The sequence below is a fragment of the Sturnira hondurensis genome, unplaced genomic scaffold (assembly GCF_014824575.4).
Source record: "Sturnira hondurensis isolate 20B ecotype Veracruz unplaced genomic scaffold, ASM1482457v3 Scaffold0020119, whole genome shotgun sequence".
Taxonomy (NCBI): domain Eukaryota; kingdom Metazoa; phylum Chordata; class Mammalia; order Chiroptera; family Phyllostomidae; genus Sturnira; species Sturnira hondurensis.
In genome coordinates, this window is record NW_028092750.1 from 4,891,028 (window position 1) to 4,910,583 (window position 19,556).

The 19,556-nt window shown below is 52.1% G+C and overlaps 1 protein-coding gene across 1 annotated transcript in view; it reads left to right on the top strand.

Annotated features, from left to right (window-relative positions):
* ELL (elongation factor for RNA polymerase II) overlaps positions 1-19,556 on the top strand; it is a 61,202-nt gene that overhangs the window by 24,234 nt on the left and 17,412 nt on the right. The window contains exons 2-5 of the mRNA XM_037029011.1: positions 10,797-10,844; positions 15,908-16,029; positions 16,397-16,560; positions 18,564-18,829. Coding sequence (XP_036884906.1) covers positions 10,797-10,844; positions 15,908-16,029; positions 16,397-16,560; positions 18,564-18,829 — 600 coding nt within the window. The remainder of the gene's footprint in view (positions 1-10,796; positions 10,845-15,907; positions 16,030-16,396; positions 16,561-18,563; positions 18,830-19,556) is intronic.

Consider the following 19,556-nt stretch of genomic DNA (forward strand, 5'->3'; position numbering starts at 1 on the left):
GCACCTGGCAGCCCCAGGTCCTTGTTTGCAGGTACAGGATGCTCCAAGGCTAGGGAAGGCAAGTTCCTGACCTGGCAGTTCCCAGGTGTAGGACATGAATGTAGAGAGTGACTTGCTAGTGGGCACTGGCTGAAGGCCACAGAAGTGGGAGTTGGGGGACATCAAGTCCGAAGGGAAGAGAAGGCCTCAGCCACAGCGTTTGGGTGTATGATTTGTGCCTTCATCTCTTGAGATGGGTTTGAGGGATAGATGTCGAGATGAGAGATATTTGAGCTGAGCTAGATCTTGAAATGTGGAGCATTCAGGAAGCCAGCATCCTGCTGTGTCCTGAAGGACCCTGCAGCCTAGGTCAAGCCTTCAGCTTCCTCTGTGTCTGATGCCATCTGGGGGGTTGTCATGTCATCCTCAGGCCATGGGTGGAGGACGGGTTCCAGCAGAGTGACTCTGACACTGCGTTTAGCTGCTGTTGCTGAAGAGTTTTAGTGAACAATTAAGAAGAAAAACCATCCCACTCAACATTCAGCTCCTGGTGAGGCCTTGTCAGACAAGCTTTAGCAAAGTACCAGTGTGCTTTCTTGCCCCTCTATTTGCATTTCCTATTTGTTTCTTGAAGGGCTCCAGAGGGGGGGGCAGTGGGGGGAGGACAGGTCCCCTGGTATTCCCAAGGTCCCCTCCTTTCTGGGGGGAAGGCCCTTAGGTGCCGAAGCAACACCTGGGATGGAGTTGCAGACTCTGAAATGTGGCACAGGCTTTCTCTGTCCCACAGGGGAGGGCAGCACAGACAGAGTGAGGTCCTGGGTCTGGCCATTCGATGACCACTGCTGTGGGGACTGGCACCAACTAAAATAGCACGTGGCCTGGCCCCTCTGTAGGCTGGGTTTAGCCTGCAGGCTGTGTCTGCTGGGGGTGTGCAGCAGGTACCCACATAGGGCGGCTTCTTAATTTTTCTATTTGAGGAAAGGCAGATGGGAAGATGAAATAATGAGGCAAAGGTGTTGAAAGAAGGGCCCAGCACAGGCGTGGGTTGCACTGTTCAGAGAGGTGGCAGTGGTTGGTGGCTTGTGACAGCCATGCTGCTGGCAGCTGTGGGGCATGGGTATCTCAGGGGGATATTCTCTGTCAATGGAATGGGGCTCAGTGGGACAGAAGCAATTTAGTATGAAGTGTTTAGTGAATGTTTGTCTCATTTCATTATTACCACAGGGTCATGTGCACTTTACAGAGTTTGAATAAACTGTGAAATTGGGGTAAGAGTAAGTAGAGAGGGGAACCGAGCATGAGCCCTGTGGGTACCCCAGGGCTTATCTTCTTGTGAGGTTGGGATCAGCACTGCTGGTGGGTGGGGACCTCTGCTCTGCCCTGTGACCTTGAGCAGCTCTGCTTCCTCTCATTCGCAGTACAACAGGAACGCTGATAGTTATATAGTCGAAGATGGAAGTGGGTTTTATGAAGAAGGTTGGCTGTCTCCAACCCTGCAGGTCATTGCATTGTTTGGTGACAGTTTCTGTGGGAGCCCATGCCAAGTAAGTCCACGCAGCCCCTGCTGGTCAGGGCTCATAAGCTGTCCACCTGCATCAGGCTGTGGGGAGCATGTGCCAGTCCCTGCCTTGTGGGTCCCTGTATACTTCCTGCATATCAGCGTCCCCTGTGCTCTGACCTCATTGGTGCCTGACTTACTGCTTTGGACCCCTGAGGTGGCCATCATCTGGGCTGACATGAGGGACACAGGAGACCTGGCAGGGGTGTGGTCTTTATCCCCCGTGACCCGGGTCCAACTTGTTGGCCAAATTTGTGCATCTTGGGTGGGGCAGCATGTTTTGCAGCTCAGGGTGAGGGGCAGGTGTCATGGGACAAGGATCCCATGACCCCACCCCACAGGGGTCATCATGCCAAATCCAGACGATGTCAGCACACCCAGCATCATCTGGGTGGTTGGCATCCAGGGAGCGCTAACGTAGGAATCTGAGAGACCCTTCAATGGTGCAGGGATGGAGAAGGAACCCCACTGGGGTTAGAGCTCCCTGGAGCTTCTTTTTGGGAGAGGAGGGGAAAATTGGTAAGAATTTAGTAGATTTCCATAAAATAGAATTATTTTAAAAAAAGAAAAGGGAACCCTGGCTGAGTGGCTCAGTTGGTTGGAATGTCTTCCCATACACCAAAAGATTGCAGGTTCGATTCCCAGTCCGGGCACATGTATAGGTTGCTGTTTCCATCCCTGGTTGAGGCACATACTGGAGGCAACCAGCCAGTGTTTCTCACATTGATGTTTCTCTCCCCCACCCCTTCCTCTCTCTCTCAAATCAATAAACATATCCTTGGATGAGGATAAAAAAAGAAAGGGAATAGCTATGACACCAAAGAGCAAGCCTCATAAAAGAAAAACGGGTAAAATGCCACTTTATCAGACTTAAGAACTTCTAGGGGTTTTTTTTTAAGACTGCTATTAAGAGAGTGAAAAGATAAACCATGGACTGGGAGAGAGTCTTTGCAAAACTCACCTGATAAAGCTCTTGAATATGTAAAGAACTCTCCAGAATAAATAAAGAACTCTCAAAACATGGTGATAAGAAAACCACCCAGCCCTGGCTGGTGTTGCTCAGTGGGTGGAGTTGAGTGCCAGCTTGCAAACCGAAGGGTCACTGGTTCAGTTCCCAGTCAGGGGACATGCCGGGGTTTTGGGCCAGGTCCCCAGTAGGGGGCATGCCATAAGCAACCACACATTGATGTTTCTCTCCCTCTCTTTCCTCCTCTTTAAAAATAAATCAATACAGTCTTTAAAAACAATAACAACAAAAACCCTGTATGTGAATATTCATGGCAGCTTTACTTAGTGTCCCAAACTGGAAATGACCCAGTGTCCTCAGTCAGCGAATGGATGAACAGATTGGTGTAATACAGTGGTTAATACTCAGCAGTAAAAGGAGTGGACTTCAGTGACAGCAGCATGGATGCCTCTCAAAGGCATTATGCTAAGTGTGTGTGTAGTCAGCTGGATAAGGGTCCCCAGTAGATATCCAGGTTTTAACCCCTGGAGCCTGTGACTTTGACCTCAGATGGAAAAAGAATTTTGCAGATGTGATTAATGATCTTGAGATTATGGGGGCAGTTATCCTGGATTATCCAAGATCTGGGAGGGTGAGGAGCTAAGTGTAATCACAAGTGATCTTATGAGAGAGGGAGGGGGTTGATACAGACAAGAACAGAAGATGATGTGACCACAGAGGCAGAGATTGGGGTGATGGTGCCTTAGCCAAGGACTCCTGGAGTCCCAGAAGCTGGAGGAATGATCCTCCCCTGAACTCTTCTGTGCCAGATTTTGCCCCAGGGACATTGATTTCAGACTTCTGGCCTCTAGGACTATAAAGACTGTGTTGTTTTAAACCACCAAGTTTGTAGTAATTTGTTATAACAGCCAATACAACAAAACTAATATAGTATGATTCCATTTACGTAACCTCTTTTTTTTTAAGATTTATTTATTTTAGAGAGGAGGAAGGGAGGGAGAAGGAAAGAGAGAAACCTCAATGTATGAGAGAAAGGTTGATTGGTTGCCTCTTGCATGCCCCAGCCTGGCCCGAAACCCAGGCATGTGCCCTCACCCAGAATCAAACTGGCAAACTTTTGGCCCTGGCTGGTGTGGCTCCGTGGTTCAGTGCTGGCCTATGAATCAAAGGGTCACCGGTTTGATTCCCAGTCTAGGTAAGGCATATGCCTGGGTTGCAGGCCAGGTCCCCAGTAGGGGAGTGTATAAGAGGCAACCACATATTGATGTTTCTCTCTTTTTTCCCCCTCTCTAAAAAATAAAATAAAATCTTTAAAAAAACCTGGCAAATTTTTGGTTTGTGGGATGTTGCCAATCCACTGAGCTACATCAGTTTGGCTCTTTTTTTGTTGTTGTTGTTGTTGTTGATTGATTTTGGAGAGAGGGAAGGAGGAGGAGAGAGAGAAACATTGACTTGTTCCACTTATTTATGCATTCATTGGTTGATTCTTGTATGTGCGCTGACTGGGGATCAAACCCACAACCTTGGTGTTTTGGGACACTGCTGTAACCAACTCGGCTACCTGGCCAGGATTGTATGACCTGAAAGAGGTACAGCCATAGGAACAGAAAACAGTGGAGACGGAGGGTAGAGGTTGGAGTATTTGCACCTATTTTTCCTGTGCTTCCTGTGTACCTCCATGACTTCAGATAGAAACATGTGTTATGCTGGCCAGTGTGTGGGTCCTGATTGTAGCTGCTTGGAGTCTGTTTTCTTGCTCTTGTATGTCTGCCCCATAATAATGATTGTGTCACTGTTCTCCCAGCCAAGGGGAGGGGCTGCAGTGGGCCCCTGTTCAGCCCCTGCCCAGGTTTCCTTGGCCCTGAGCCAACCATGTCCAGTAGACTGACCTTCTGTGTACATGTCCCAGGTCTTTCTCTGTGTCTGGTTCACAGAAACAACACCTCACGTCTGAACTTTCCATGTCCTCCATGTCCCACTCAGAACCTTCCAGGAAGTGTTAGGGAAGGTTCCTGAAAGGCCTTTCCTAATCCTCTGTGCTTTACTGGAAAAGAGGGAACAGTTGCCAGGAGGTCTGTAGCCAGGCCTTTTCTCAGGACTTCACCTCCCCCTTTCCTGGCCATATTCCACTCAGGAAGGTTGGGTCTCAGTTCTAGAATCACACAGACTCCCCTTAAGGAAGAGCAGATGTCTTGCCTTCTGTCACTTTCTGCAGGCACCTCTGGGTCATGGGGTGGGTGGTTTGGGCCGGGTATACGCCAGGGAGTACACTGCCCCAGCCGTGTTGACACTGTATAGTAGGCCTTTCAGGGCTTGGGTGCTGCTTTCCACACATGGCTGGTGGCAGACGGCCCAGAGTTGCATCCAGGTTGGGCCAGTCCTTGCTTGATCTATTCTGTGCACCATGTGGTCTTTTCTGTGTGCATTTTTTACTTCAAACTTTTCACATGGGGGTGTTCACATGTAGATGGAACAGAGAATAATGACAGTTCCTGAGCCATCACCCAGGCTCACCCTCTGAGCATCTTACCTACCCATCTGAACTCTTCCCTGAGGAGTTTTTGTTAAAAGAATCGCAGGTATCTTTTCATTCCATCCATGTCTTTTTTCAGTGAATGTCAACAGGTAAGGACTGGTTTTTGTAGACATGACCTTCCTTGGTGCAGCTCTGTGAGAGCACTGAGGCCCAGCCCCTGGCACCCTGCTGACTGTCTCCATGGGGTCTTCATGGTGGTTGGATTGGGGCCATGCAGAGCCACTTGCAACCTGTGTGCCAAGTGTGTGGTACTCTGTAGCACTCCATCCTTCCTCCCCTTGTAGCATCCACCTATTGAAGAAACCAAAGGTTGGTCCTGTGGAATTTTCTACATTCTGCTCTGATGATCATTATCCCCTTGCTTTCCTCATGGCATTGATCAACTTAGGGCCCATCAGCCTCAGCCTGCTGACTTCTGGGGTGCACTTACTTTTTACTTGTTGGGCCATTTAGTACTCTGTGGGTGTCGGGCATTGTTCCCCCCTCCACCCACCAGATGCCAGGAATACCCTTTCCCCAACCAAGTCACCACAACCTAAATTGTTCCTTGGGGCAGAATCACCCACAACCATGAGTACAACTCTGTGCCTTACCTACTGGCTTCCTGTGAACCTGTGGCTGGACCTAGAGATGGGTTTCTTTTTTTTTTTTTTAAGATTTGATTTATTTATTTTTAGAGAGAAGGGAAAGGAGGGAATAAGAGAGGGAGAGAAACATCAGTCAGTTGCCTCTCATATTCACCCCAACCAGGGACCGAACCTGCATCCCAGGCATGCGTCCTGCCTGGGAATCAAACCAGTGATCTTTTGCTTTGTGGGATGATGCCCCACCAACTGAGTTAGGGCCTAGAGGTGGGTTTCGTAAGCTGCTTCCTGTTGCCTCACCCTCTAAGCCTCTTCTCCACGGGCAGAGATAAAGGGGTTTCTGGCCATCCTGAGTTCCTCCTCAAGCACTTGTGCCTCCTCCTGTGGGCCATGCTTTACCCTGACTGTCACCTCCCAACATGCTCCCCATTTTATTTCACATGCATCACCATCTTTCCCACACTGCTGCTGCTTTTTTTTTCGGATTCAATTTATTTATTTTCAAAGAGAGAGGGAGAGAGAGAGAAAGAGAGGTAGATAAACAGCGATATGTGAGAGAAACATCAATCTGTTGCCTCTCACACGACTGGCTGCAACCCAGGCATGTGCCCTGACGCTGAACTGGCAACATTGTGCTTCACAGGTCGGTGTTCAATCCACTGAGCCACACCAGCCAGGTCTCTATAGTGCTTCTTCATCCAGGTGATGCTTCATCCAGTGATCCTCCCCTAGAGAGGGAGCTGCCAGGTGGCCGAATGATTGCAGGCACGAATACTTCTGCCCCATTGCGTTGAAGCCTCCCCCAGTACCCATTCCACCACGCCTCTCTAGTTTGGCTGAAGTGCAGTGCCAGCAGCAATGCAGTCTTGAGCAGCTCCCAGCTTCATCCCCATTCGAGGCTAGCAGGAAATGGTGCGTTGCCATGCAGGAGTCTGACATGGCCACTGTAGAGGCTGGGCTTCCTGAAGGCCCATCCATGCCTGCTACTCGGGAGGTACTGCGCTGATCAACTTGGACCCTAGGAGTGTGTGACTTCTGCATCTGTGGTAGGAACACTGTAACCCCTAAAGCACAGGTGGCAAACACAAGGCCCACAAGCTGAATCCAGCCCTCCACCTTGTTTTATCCAGCCTGGCACCTTGTTTCTACCTGGCGGCAATGCAGAGCTCCTTGCCCCTAGTTAAGGAGTAGTTACATTTATATAGTCCTAAAATTATATTCGGCCCTTTGAAGGCAACCACCAGGCTGATGTGGCCCCTGTGAAAATGAGTTTGACACCCCTGCGAGGATCTGGGGAATCTTGAGGCATTGCTGTGATGTTGCCTGAAGTACAGCCCACTCAGGTCCCAAGTGTGACAGGTACAGAGGTGGCAGTGCTGTGCCCGGGGATATCCAGGGAATTTACATTACCTGGTGACTTGCTAATTTTGGTCTGAAGCCAGCCCAGAAGCTGCTGAGGCAACAAGGAAGTGGGAAACAGGCAGTGTCCAGGTCAGTCTATCAGACCCTACTGGTCCTGGGACACCACCTTCTGTCCTGCTCAGTAGGTGACTTAGCAGGGTCACCTAACCTCGTGAGCTGTCGGCTCCTGCAGGGAGCAGCCAGCCAGGTCATGATGGTTATGTTCCCACGAGGAGCCCCTGAACTGCCAGGATGGCCCTACTGCTGGGGTCTTGGGTGATGCTGGTCATGCCTTAAAGGAACCTCTGATTTGGGCTCTGGCTGCTCACTCAGAAGGCACTGCTGGTACCATGCTCACCTTCTGGGAGACTCATGAGCTTGAGGTGGCCCCTGCACCACTGACACCATCACTGCCTTCCGTATGTACACACCTCCTCACATTTAGTGCTGCGTGTCCAAATCCTGCATTTCGTTACTATCTGTGCCCCAGACTGTCAGTGATCTTTTACAGAAAGGTAGCTCATTCTCTCGTATTCATAGATGGGTTCACCATGCCCAGCACTCTTCATCATCTGTAAGACCCATGTGTCTATTTGGTGTCACTCTCCCTCTTCCTGAAGAACTTCCAGAACCTTCCTTGCAGTGGAGATCTACTGCCAACAGACTGTCTTGGCCTCTGTCTGGAAAAGTCTCTATTCCACTTTCTCTTTGCACTGGGTATAAAATTCTAGGTTGGCGGTGTTCTATTCCAGCCCTTTAAAGTTGTTCCTGTTACTGTTAATGGCTATAGACAGGTAGTCTGTGGGGAGTCACATGTGTGTGTGTGTGTGTGTGTGCGCGTGAGCGAGAGAGAGAGAGAGAGAAGGTACAAAATGCTCTGTTGTTAACAAGGGCTTTGTCCTTCTGAAAGAGTGAGACACCAGGCCAGCCCATGTGGCCAAGAGTCTGGCTCCACAATAACAGTCAGGCCTTGTGGGGTCATGCACTTGAGGCTAGCCCTCCCAGCATCACGGAGAAAGCGTGGGCTTCTAGGCCTCTCGATTGACCTTTCCAACATGAAATGTCTCCTTGAGGCATTTAGGGGATGAGTGATGTTGAAACCAAAGAGTCTTCCAGATTAACTTGCTTGACAGCTACCAAGCCAGCTAAGTTCTTCACAGGTTGGCCCACAGGGAGCACATGGTTGAGGGAGGGCAGACCAGCACACATGGGTGCTTGGGCCGCTCTGGCGGAGTCCCTCTAAGGAGAGCACCCTCCCTAGTTCCCCTCCCTCCTTACTCTAAATCCAGCCTTGCCTTATCGCCACCATCATGGCCCCCATCTCCCAAGCTCCGGAGCACAAAGGTTTTGCTGTGTATGGGTGGCACACACAGTACTGGAGTTGCCCCAGACTGACCCCTGCATGGAGATCTGGGCTGAGCAACCGAAAGAGCCAAGCCCCACTGCCCTCTACCATGCTGTGTCCCTAATCTCTGCTCCTGCTTTGCCCCTGCTGTTCCCTCCTTCTGCCAGAAACACCCTCCTCCCTGGCTTTGATGATCAGGTGTCAGCAGAGAGCTTGTAATAACGACAGGCAGGGCTGCTTTGCCTCAGCATCGCCTGTGCTGCTGTTCTGATGTCTTCTGTTTCCCTTACACCCACATTATATCACTCTTGCCTTAAACATGGCTGGCAGACAGGAATTTCCCCCTGACTATGAGGAATTTTCTCTGTATTCCTGCAGTATTGCTCAAAGCCCCCACGTCTTCAGTGAAGGTCCTCTGTGGGCCCGATCTGCTGATCTGGAACACACTGACCTGCTTTCTGTCTCTTTAGTTTTTTGCCTTCCCAGGAAACCTATGTAAATGGACTCAAACAACGCGTGAGGTCATGTGTCAGTGTCTCTCACTTAGCCAGCGGCTTTAAGGTTTGTCCATGTTGTGTCCACCAGGAGTTTGTTCCTTTTTATTTCTGGACGGTATTCTCTTATTTCTCCGCCTGCCAACTGATGGACATTTGGGTTGTTGCCACTTCTCAGATGCTAAGAGCAGTTCTGCTTGTTTACGTGTAAGTTCTAGTGCATTTGTCATTTCTCTTGGCTAATTCCTCGGACTGGAATTGCTGGGTCATGTGGGAGTTCTGTGTTTAACCTTTTAAGAAACTGCCAGACTGTTTTCCACAGCAGCCGTGTGGTGTGTGTTCCCACCAACCATGGATGAGGGTTCTAGGATGATGTTTACCCTTCCCATTCTAGGTATACAGTTTGTACTTTATTGATAGTAATGGCAGTGAGGACTTCTCACCTACTTAGTGGCCAGGCTTTCTTGTCTTCTTTTCATCTTTTTAATCTAATTCCTAGCAAAGGCTACTTACACATTGCATCTCCAAGGACCCTGCCAGTATGAAATCCCCACTGGTGCTGTGCTTCTCATTTTCTGACCAGCAGTTGAAGCAGGGGTCTGCAAAGGCTGATTCCCAGTCCTAGAGCAGGACAAGGGACTGGAGGATGGCCTTCTCTGCCTGCCTAGCAGTGTTCCGGGAATACACAGTGTCCTGGGAAGTATGGGGTGGTTTGTGGGGTGTCAGATCCCGTGGGGTAAGTGCTAGTGCAATGAGTGACCCCTCAGGTCTGCTTCAGACAACAGAGTGCTTTGAGATACTTGGTGAAAGAGGGGGTTCCTGGTAAACAAATGATGCATGTGTGGCCCTCATGTCCAAGCTGACTGAGCTGTCTCTCTCACATGCCCAGAGCATCAGCCCAGCAGCTAATGGACCCATGGGCTCCAAGAGGTCAGCCACCTATTAAGTCCAGGCCTACCTGTTGGTTGGTTCTCTTCACTAGGATGGAGCCACTCCACTATTCCACCTGCTGTGGGCCTGACATTCTGGGTGAGGGGGCTGACAGGCAGCCACTCAGGGAGGTACTGTAGTGGGGTACGGGGATGGGAGTCTCCCCCACTCTAAGTGAGGCAGGGTGGAGGCCAGAGTGGTGGGCTCAGATGGAGGTGGGAGAGCGCAGCCCCCTGCTGCCATGTGAAGGAGGCTGGGTGGGCAGGGGACAGGCTGGCACAGAGGTGGATTTGGGCCCTGTGGGTTTGGGGGATGAGGGAGGGGGTCAGGGCAACAAGCCAGGACCACACTGTGGAGTGGTATCTGCTACACAGAAGGTGGGTGCTCTGGGACCAAGGTTGGAAGAGAAGGTGCAGTCCTCTATCTGGATCCACATTCTTTCCGAAATTCCACCAGAAGGCTGATCTCTGAATAGCTGAAGCTTTTTAAGTACTTATTTTGAGGTTTTTACTATATATATTTTTATGACATTTGGAAATTCTGCCACCCCAGGCACAGTGACAAACTACTCTGAAACTGTGACATTGGAGCTGGTCAGGTGTTGGGCTTCATCCTGCCAGTGGTGCAGGGGCCAGAGTCACCTGTCAGCCTGCCTTCCAGCCAGTGGTGCTCACCCACTCTGATTTCCATTTGGAGGTGGTGTGTCTGTGAGGCAGGATGGCCTGGGCTAATGACGGTTTTAGGAGACCAGTGAGGGCCTGCCCACTGCTTGTGTCTCCACTCTTGCCACTCACATACCCTCAGCCCCAGTGCATTCAGGGAACTCCTGTTGATCTTTCAAAACCCTGCTTCAGTGCCCTTTCCATTAGTTTTCAGACACATGTGTTTTCTCTTACCTTTCCTGAACACATGCTCCTTACCCTGCTCCTTAGGTAACTGGAAACGAGGCTCTGGCTTTTCAGGTATCTTTATTTAGCGTTTTTCTCTTTTGCTTTTTTTCAGGATTCTGTTTCATTGAGACCATCAATTCGATTTCAAGGAAGCCAAGGGGTGAGTTGTTTTTGTGTTACTCACATCTGAAATTGTGAGACTGGTACATCCGGGGCCTGTCATGACTCGTTGGGCACAGCAGTAGTTGGGTGCAGTGTTTGGTCCCATCCACCTCCACTCTAGGCCAGTCCCCATGCCAGGCTGAGCTCCGCCTCTAGATGCGCCCAGGCTGGTCTGGGGCTCCCGTAGGAGATTTGCACCTGGCTCCCAGGCCCCCAACCCCTGTTCTAACCTGATCTCTGTGCTAATTCAGCACTGCAGCCCATAGCTCAAACAGTGTCCTCTCTTGGGTAAGGCACTTGTCTCCATCTATGGACCCAAGTCCATGGATTGTCTGTGTTTTTGGAACTGGGTTGGGGGATTATAGAAACTCAGTGCCCTCATTTTATTCTGAAGTGTACTTTATTTCAAATGACCACATTAACAGAAAAATTGGGGAATGAAAGAATAGGTAAGTTGTTCATAACCCTTTCCCTGCAGTCTTAGGGCCACCCCCCAGTGCCTCCCACCCACCAAACACTCATTGGAACACTAGTTTTTCTTTTAGTCTTTATTGGAAGCCTTTTGTTTTTATGAAGAGTTGCACCTGATGGCCAGCTGTGGGTTTTGGCCAACCAGGGTGTTCCAGAGAGGGAGCCTCTACGAGATGCACGTGTCTGTGTGTAAAGATATGGGGATCCAAGATATGCTTGTGGGGCAGGCAGGGACTGGCACCACAATTCACAGGGGGTGCTTTCTTCTCAGACAGACTGAGTTTTCCTCTTAAGATCCTCAGCTGATTGGGAGAGGCACACCTAAGCCATTGAGGGTCCTCTACTTTACTTAAAGTGAGCTGGTCATGGATGTCATTGTGTGTGCAGAACACCTCCACACATACCCAGATTAGTGCTGTGGTGTCACAGGAGCTGTGGCCTGGCCAGAGAACACACGAACTGACCATCACATTAATACCATTCAAGGTTGGCAAGATATCCCAAAAGGCCCAGACAACCCCCACCCCCCTGTGCCTCCTCAGGAGCCTCTGTGCTCCCATTGGCCCTGTCAGAGTCTTAGGGTCGCCCTTTTGCCACCTTTCTTTATTTTCCTTAGGACATTTCTGGGGTGTTGGCAGGGCTGGCTTGGGCTGGCTGCCGGACTGGTCTCATGGTGTCCGCTAGTGGCCATGGTCACCCTGTGCCCTCAGCAGCTATGGGAAGATGAAGCCAGTGCACCAAAAGGGCCACTGTGGTCATTGTTCCCTTTTCAGCAAGGCCACTCACATGGCCACATGGCCACTCACAGATGCTTCATAAGGTTCTCCTGGGCCACACCTGCCTTGTGTCTCCCAAATTCCTATGGAAAGCCTGAGAACCACATTGATTCCAGATATGGGGTTCTACCACCTTAGTCTTAGAATCATGCTTTGCCCACTTTTTCTTTCTTCAGGGCTTTCTTTCACCTAACAGAGTTTCTAGAAGATTTCAGCGTGGAGGCACTGCTACAGCTTGGGGCAGGCCAGGCTGTGAATCTTCACCAAAAGGCTCTCCCCTGTGTGAGCCTGTGTGAGGACTGGGGTGGGCTGTGTGGCAAAGGGGTGCTCCTCTTCCCCAGCTTGCTACATAGGTTCAGGTGCTGGGTCTGCCTCCCTGGCATCTGTACCTCCTCTTCCTCCTCCTAGGTGTTTATTGATGGGACACATCCCTTTCCTCCCTTTCAGATCTGAAGGGCCTGGTCTGCTGCCAGTCTGCACGTGCATGGTCACTTAGACTGGCAGGGAGGAGGCAGGGCACCTCAGCTCTGCCCTCCCTCTTCTCCTGGTCTCTTCACTGCACATCTGTGCCTGGGTGTTCCCGAGAAGTAAGGAGAGGGTTTTGCTCAGTGTGCAACACCCGAAAGGTTAGAGATGGAGCAGCAGGTGGGGTGTGGATGAAGGAGCAGGAGAGCAGCAGGGCTGGATGGAACATGCTCATTAGGGGCCTGGCTGATTTGATGTTCAGGGACCTGATCTCCAGAGACCCATGAAGCTGACAGACCGAAGATTGAGACCCTATCTGTGGGCTCCTTAGCTCAAGGACCTTAGTTCTCCTTCTGTCCCTCATTCTCCTCACCCACCCCCAGATGGGGACCTTGTCCACTTAGAGGGTCATGTGCAAATTAACATGGCTTTAGGAGACCCATTGTACTCCCTATAGCCCAGGATGAGCTCACTCAGCTCCTGGTGCTCTTCCTCCTCAGATGTGAATGTGGTACAGCTGGAATAGGGTCACGGCATCAGCACACCTCCTGGGTGGATGTTGGGCTCCTCATGGCCACCTCGTAGCCTAGACTGGGAGCACCACTAGATCCGGGCTGTAGAAGTGTGTCGCTGGACCCCTTGTTGACTGGTTTCTTGGGACATTTCCCCACTGTTGGCAGGGCTGGTCTGGGCTTGCTGCCAGACTGGTCCCATCGCGCCCTCTGGTGGCTAAAGTCATCCTGTGCACTCGAATGTGTCCACACTCCAGGGCTGTGTCTGCTAGAGGAAAATGCTCACCTGTCCATTTGCCGGATACACATTCGCATCTGTGTTTTCTATGCTCTCAGGAGCAGTGAGCCAGCTGACTGGCCCTCTCCTATCAGGGTGTCATTTCTGAGTTGTTAACCCCTTATTGCTGGCTATGTGGGGGGTAAAGCACCCCCCACATAGCCAGCGCCACTCTAGAACTCTTCCATTGAAAAAAGGAGAGGTGGGGTTTTGTCCAGGGCGGCTCAGGACCTAGACATTTCCCTGGGCTGTAGTGGGAGCATGAGCTGCAATTTCTAGAATAAGGTCTGACAGAACTGCTCACAGGCCTTTTGCCCATGTCTGTGTGTGAGGAACCACGTCTGTTAGGATGTGCTGAAGATTGAGCCACAAGGTGCACGTTGTTGTGTCAGTGGCTACTTGGGAATATCTAGAACGTATCTACAGAATGGGGATGTTGGAGTCTGGAGATACCGTGCAACAAGGTTGAGCAGCCAAGATGCCTGGAGCCTGGGGAGGGAGGTATGGGTGGACCACTGCTCTTCTGAGCCCCAAGAAGAAGAATAGAAGGCAGTATGTAGAAAGTGTCTTGGGGATGGGGTTAGGGGGTGACACCTCCCACCATGCCAGCAAAAAAGGGCTACTTTGCTCTTAAAAGGCGTATTCAGCTGCAGTAGGAATTCTCTTTCCCAACGATGGTTCCCTGGGAATGGAAATGATGAAGAAAACTGACAGTCTCTGAAAACCCCTCTGGCTAGAGAGGACCTGGTCAGTGATATTTGGCTCCTATGTCCACCTATTTCTTTTCACCTAAACATCTAGTGCTGTTTCCCACCATGTTGCTCCCACTCCCACCTGGGATTTGATTTGTCTCCAGAGCTCCCACCTGCACTACACGTGACTTGGTGGTGGGGGGGACAGTGGCAGTCACTGACTCCGGGCAGATTTCAAAGGGAGGAGGAGGTAAAAGCCTTTTGGACAGGACTCCGCTGACCACTACAGTGGAGCTGGTGCCACCTCCAGGCCTCAGGCCTTGGAGGCACTGAGGGCATCTGGGATGGGATGAGAGTGTCAGTTCTACCATCAGGTGTAGCCACATGGTAGCTCTGTGGTGGGGGCAGCCGAGACTCTGTCCAGAGGGCACACTCGTAGCTGCTGCATTCCGGGTCATGTCCTGGAACACACACTACAGTCTCCTCTGGCAGAGGCAGCTTCACCTTCCTGGGCTGGCTAGTTCCCAGAGGCTGGTCATTATTAACCAGCAACAACCCATTAACCCAGGATTCCACAGCAGTGGTACCACGGGGCTGGGAGGGGTCCCCAGCATATCCCCTCCTGTCCAGAGAACACCGGTCACAAGTGCCCTCTGTGTGTGTGGTTTCCCCTGTCACTACCAGGACAAGGCTCTTCTGAACATTGGTTTCAAGCTCTATGTCACCCGCTGCCCTGCACAGACTGGCCTCTGGCTCTGTGCTGGGCCCTCCCCTATCCTGGGATGGACTTTGGAAGTGGGCATATGTGCCTGGGTAGAGAAGGCCCACACAGGGTGAGAGGGTCAGAGTGAAGAGTCCCCCACCCCCCGCCCAGGGGGCAGCGTGGTGGGTGGGCCTCTATGCACGTGGCAGGGTCCCATCATCAGCTCTCCACTAGGCTGTAGGGGGTGTCCCAAAGCTGTCACAAGTGGCTTTGTCTTGAACCAGTGTGGGCTGTGCTTGTCAGGGTGGTGGCTGCACAGTAGCAGAGCTCTGTTTTGCAGCTGGAGCCCAGAGTACACCCTTCCCACCTGCTTGCCTGGGTGGGGCTGCACGAGGTGGTGGGTGGGTAGGTAGGGTGGGAAGTACCCAGGGCCAGGGGAGCCTTGGGACTCAGGCTGGATCTCCCTCTCTTCCTCTTAGGGGTGACAGCTCAGTGGGGACTGACAACCTCTGCAGCCACTGCCCCCTGAGCTGAGACAGAAGAAAGATGCTGCTTGAGGAGGCCAGGTTTCTCCAGACCAGGACTGAGTTAGGGAGAGGATGAGAATGGGCAAGGAGGAGCTGCCCATATTGGGCTCAGGTTTCCCAGAAACCCCTTTTCATTATGCTGACTGCTGCATGGGCTTTCTGCCATGTTCTAGGTAGCTGTGTGCAAAATACGCACCCGGCTGTGGTTGAGTCTCCCTTGTGACCTTCAGAAACCTTGTTCATGGCCACAGGGCAGTGGGTGGAATCTGTATCCCCATGGAGGAGATGGAGAGGAGGTCACTAAGCGGGAGCAAAGGTCAGAGTATCTTGGCTGCCCAGCATGCCCTGCTGGCTTCTGATACGCATCTTGTCTCATTTTGCCTTTAAGGATGTCCTGTTTGGTGGGTGGGGAAACTGAGTGGGGGGGTCCTTGCCTCAGGGTGCATGTTGAGTGCTCTGCACTCCCTGGGGTCCTGTCACTGCCAGGAAAGCAGAAGTATGTTTTGAAGGGAAGTGCTCGAATCTTCTTGTTGTAAGGGTGATACTGTGTGGACGGGCAGGGCCCAGCAGCTGGCCTCTGCCATGACCCCCTCCATGCTTTGGACTCTTGGTGACACTTCCCCCCCATCTCTGTGCAGCACATCTCCGTCCCCCAGCCTGACTGCCCCTCAGAGGCTCGGACCTTCTCCTTCTACCTCTCCAACATTGGCCGTGACAGCCCCCAGGGCAGCTTCGACTGCATCCAGCAGTACGTCTCCAGGTGAGGCCCAGAGGAACAGCACTGCCTCCCCACCGCTCCCCTGGGTCCCTCCCCCCAGCTCAGACCACTGTGCAGGTGTTTGCCTACTGCTTCCAGCCCAGTAACCCCCTTCTCTCAGATGAGCTCTTTTGACCCCTTTCAGTGTGTCCAGGCTGTAGGTCCTGGCATTGTGTCTCTGACCCAGGGGCCTGGGTCCCCTTGTTTCTTCTGGGTCAAAATGTGCCTTGTGGACACTATGTGGTTCCATCAGTGCTGAGCCTTGTTTCCTGGTGGGGGATGGGTGGGGTGGGTTGGGGGCTTGGGCCCCAAGACCATAGCTCCCTGTCTCCCAGGTACTCATCTTGGCTCCTGGTCCCTTGTCTTACAGCCATGGGGATGTACACCTGGACTGCTTGGGTAGCATCCAGGACAAAATCACAGTGTGTGCCACCGACGACTCCTACCAGAAGGCACGGCAGAGCATGGCACAGGCGGAGGAGGAGACACGGAGCAGGGGTGCCATTGTCATCAAGGCTGGAGGCCGCTACCTAGGTGAGGAAGGGGACCTGGGGCTCCTACCATGAGGGGCTCTACTTGTGAGGGGATAATGCCTGCCAGGAAACTTTTGGGGGAGCAGGAGACATAAAGGCCCCCCCAGGCCAGGGGTAGGAGTGATGGGTGACAGAGGTATGGCCCAGCCCCTGAGCAGGACTAGCCAAGTCCATGTCAGGTCAGAAAAAAGGTCCTGCTGAGTCAGGTGGGGGCTATGCCTTCTGCTGCCTCTGAACCCTCAGGGGGACTCAGGACCCAAGAACTGGAGGAATTTGAATCTGCAGCCTCTCTTCCAGGCTGCAGCCTCAGGGGCCTTTACCCGTCAGGGACGCATACGTGCTCCATGAAGACAGCGTTCCCATATGTTCTTTGGCTGCCACCCCATCTCATCTGCCCAGCTGACTCCTCACCAAGTTCCAATGGCCAGCATGCTCCAAACTGCCAGATACACCCCACGGTGGTTTGCCGCTGTGTTGGGGCTGGCAAGGGGGCGCTAGGTTGAGACCTGTACGGAAAGACCTTGATCTCTGCTTGCCCAGAAGGCTCCAGCAGCTCAACATCTGCTCGGAAATAATTTTGGTGAAATTGAGACACCAACAACATTAAAAATTGGGAGAAAAGTACAGTTTATTCAGAAAGCTTATCATCCTGCTGTAGTCTTTCCACCTTTTGGTCCTAGACAGAGTTGAGGAGTTACAAGAATTTATTGCCAGGGAAAGAGAGGCATCAGGCTGGAGAGGCATGAACCAGCTTACAGCAAACAAGGACCTCAGTGGCTTTGTGGGTTTGTTGTTTTTTTTTTAAGAAATGGCAGGAAGATTTCAAATCTCCCCTGCCCCCACCAAGGAAGCCTGGTTTCCTTTGTTTGGCAGTGGGGTTGGCTCTGAATGAAATCCCCATTGGTCACTGCTGAGCCCCAGGGGACAGGGCCACCAGCCACTGGGCCAGAACCAAACATGCTTCGCCCACTTTCTTTTGCCTCAAGATGCGAACATAGACATTCATACAAATTTTAGTGAATTTCTGGGTCCTTGGTCAAGATTTGCCTTATTGGACTGCTTTGTATATATAATGAGGGGTTTTGCCACAGTTTACGTTCTGATGGAAACACTCATCTGACCTCTTAGGTTGTTGGCAGGCACGTCTGGCAGGGCCTGGTCCCCACCCCATGTCAGCCTGTCAGCTGGGTTCTCTAGGGACAGAGTCAGGCCCTGAGGACTCAAAAAACACTTCTTACTGTGTTAATCTGATGAATCAAATTTGAGGGATAAGAGCAAAAAGAAATCATTGTGGGGAATTTTTTTGGCCCAAGGGTTTGGAGCATGCGCTCAGCTGTCCGTATTCCCTCGGTAGTGGGGGTGCTGTGCAGGACGGAGTTAACAACCTCCTCTCTCGAGAGCGGTGCTCACTGGCCCGGAGGGTGCAGCCATGCTGGGTCCCATAGTGTGTACCAGAAGGATGGGCATTGGCTTGCTGTCTCCAGGGCTCTGGGCAACAGCTACATCTGCCTGAGGAGCTGCTAACATCTCAGGTTCTCCAGAGCAGCTACCCAAATAGCCGACACCTTTATTCCCTTTTTTATAAAAGAGAATGGTGGATCCCATGGACCCTTGGCAAGTCAGGCTTCCCCACTCCCTCATTTAACATCAAGAGGGCTCATAGACCAGTTTCCTCTCCCTGTGGTGGTCAGTGTTTTTGTCCCCAGGATTCAGGTTGCCCATGATGAGTCAGTTATGACCCTAAACATGCTTGTAGTTCTGCTACTCTCAGTTCTGAGCCTGCTGGTGCCCCACAAACTGTATGTGGTCAGCAGGTGGCACTCTCAGCCACTCTGGATTCCCACCAAGCAGGCTAGGTGGGACATGCTGGCTTGGCAGGCACGGGTGTGGTGCTGTTGCCCATCACTTTCCACACTCAGGAACTCGGCATCAGCCCCAAGTACTGGAACACCGTGGTCACCCCCACCCCTTCTCCAATCCTTAACACCTTGGTTCTCGTTGTAGGCAAGAAGGTTCAGTTTAGGAAACCAGCCCCAGGAGCGACAGATTCTGTGCCCTCCCGGAAGCGGGCAACTCCCATCAACCTGGCAAGTGCCATCAAGAAGAGTGGTGTTAGCGGGGGTAGTGGGGTGTCTCAGAGGCCTTTCCGTGACCGGGTGCTACATCTTCTGGCACTGAGGCCCTACCGGAAGGCCGAATTGCTGCTGCGGCTCCAGAAAGATGGCCTGGCCCAGGCAGACAAGGACACTCTGGACAGCCTTCTCCAGCAGGTGCATGCTTCCCCAGGGCTGGCTGAGGTGGGGTGGGGTTCAGCCAGCCTGTGAGCACCCTCTGCAGATGGTCTGGACACATGTTGGGCCGGGAGTATGGCATTTACTGTCTTGGAGCTTATGGGTCAGCTCAGAGAGGCCAGCACTGTGCTTCTTGACATCTGCTAACATGTAGACACAGGCATTGCCTAGGAGATCCAAGATTTCAGTTGCATGAGTGTTTTAGAACTAAGTGACACCAGGGATGCACACTCGTTAGTTAGCAAGAACTAGGGTTCAGCAGTTAAGTAGGCCTCCCTGCCAGTTACCAGCTGTGACTCTGGGCAGGAGGCTTCACTTCTGAACCCTCTAGTTCCCATCTGTGGCTGGGGCATGACTGCAGCACCTCATAGGGGACTAGGGCTTACCTGGTAGGAACCTCGTGCTGGCAGGTGGAGCCTGCTACTGGAAAACGGCCTGTGCTTTGGTGCAAGAACAGTGAGCCCAGCCACCTTACCGAACCCCTGCTCTGGCTCCCAGGGCTCTAGGGCCATGCCGCTGGAGGACCCTGGGAAGCGCGTGGCTTGCTCTGGCTTCACCACATCAGCCAGGCCATGCAATGGTGCTTCACTGTGTTGCTGTGAGGACAGTTCTGCCAGCGACCCGAAGAGGAGGTTCGGTCAGGCCTCTCCGGATTTCCCTCTACCAGCTCACTTGTCCTTCCTGCTTTCCACCTCTGAAACTCTGG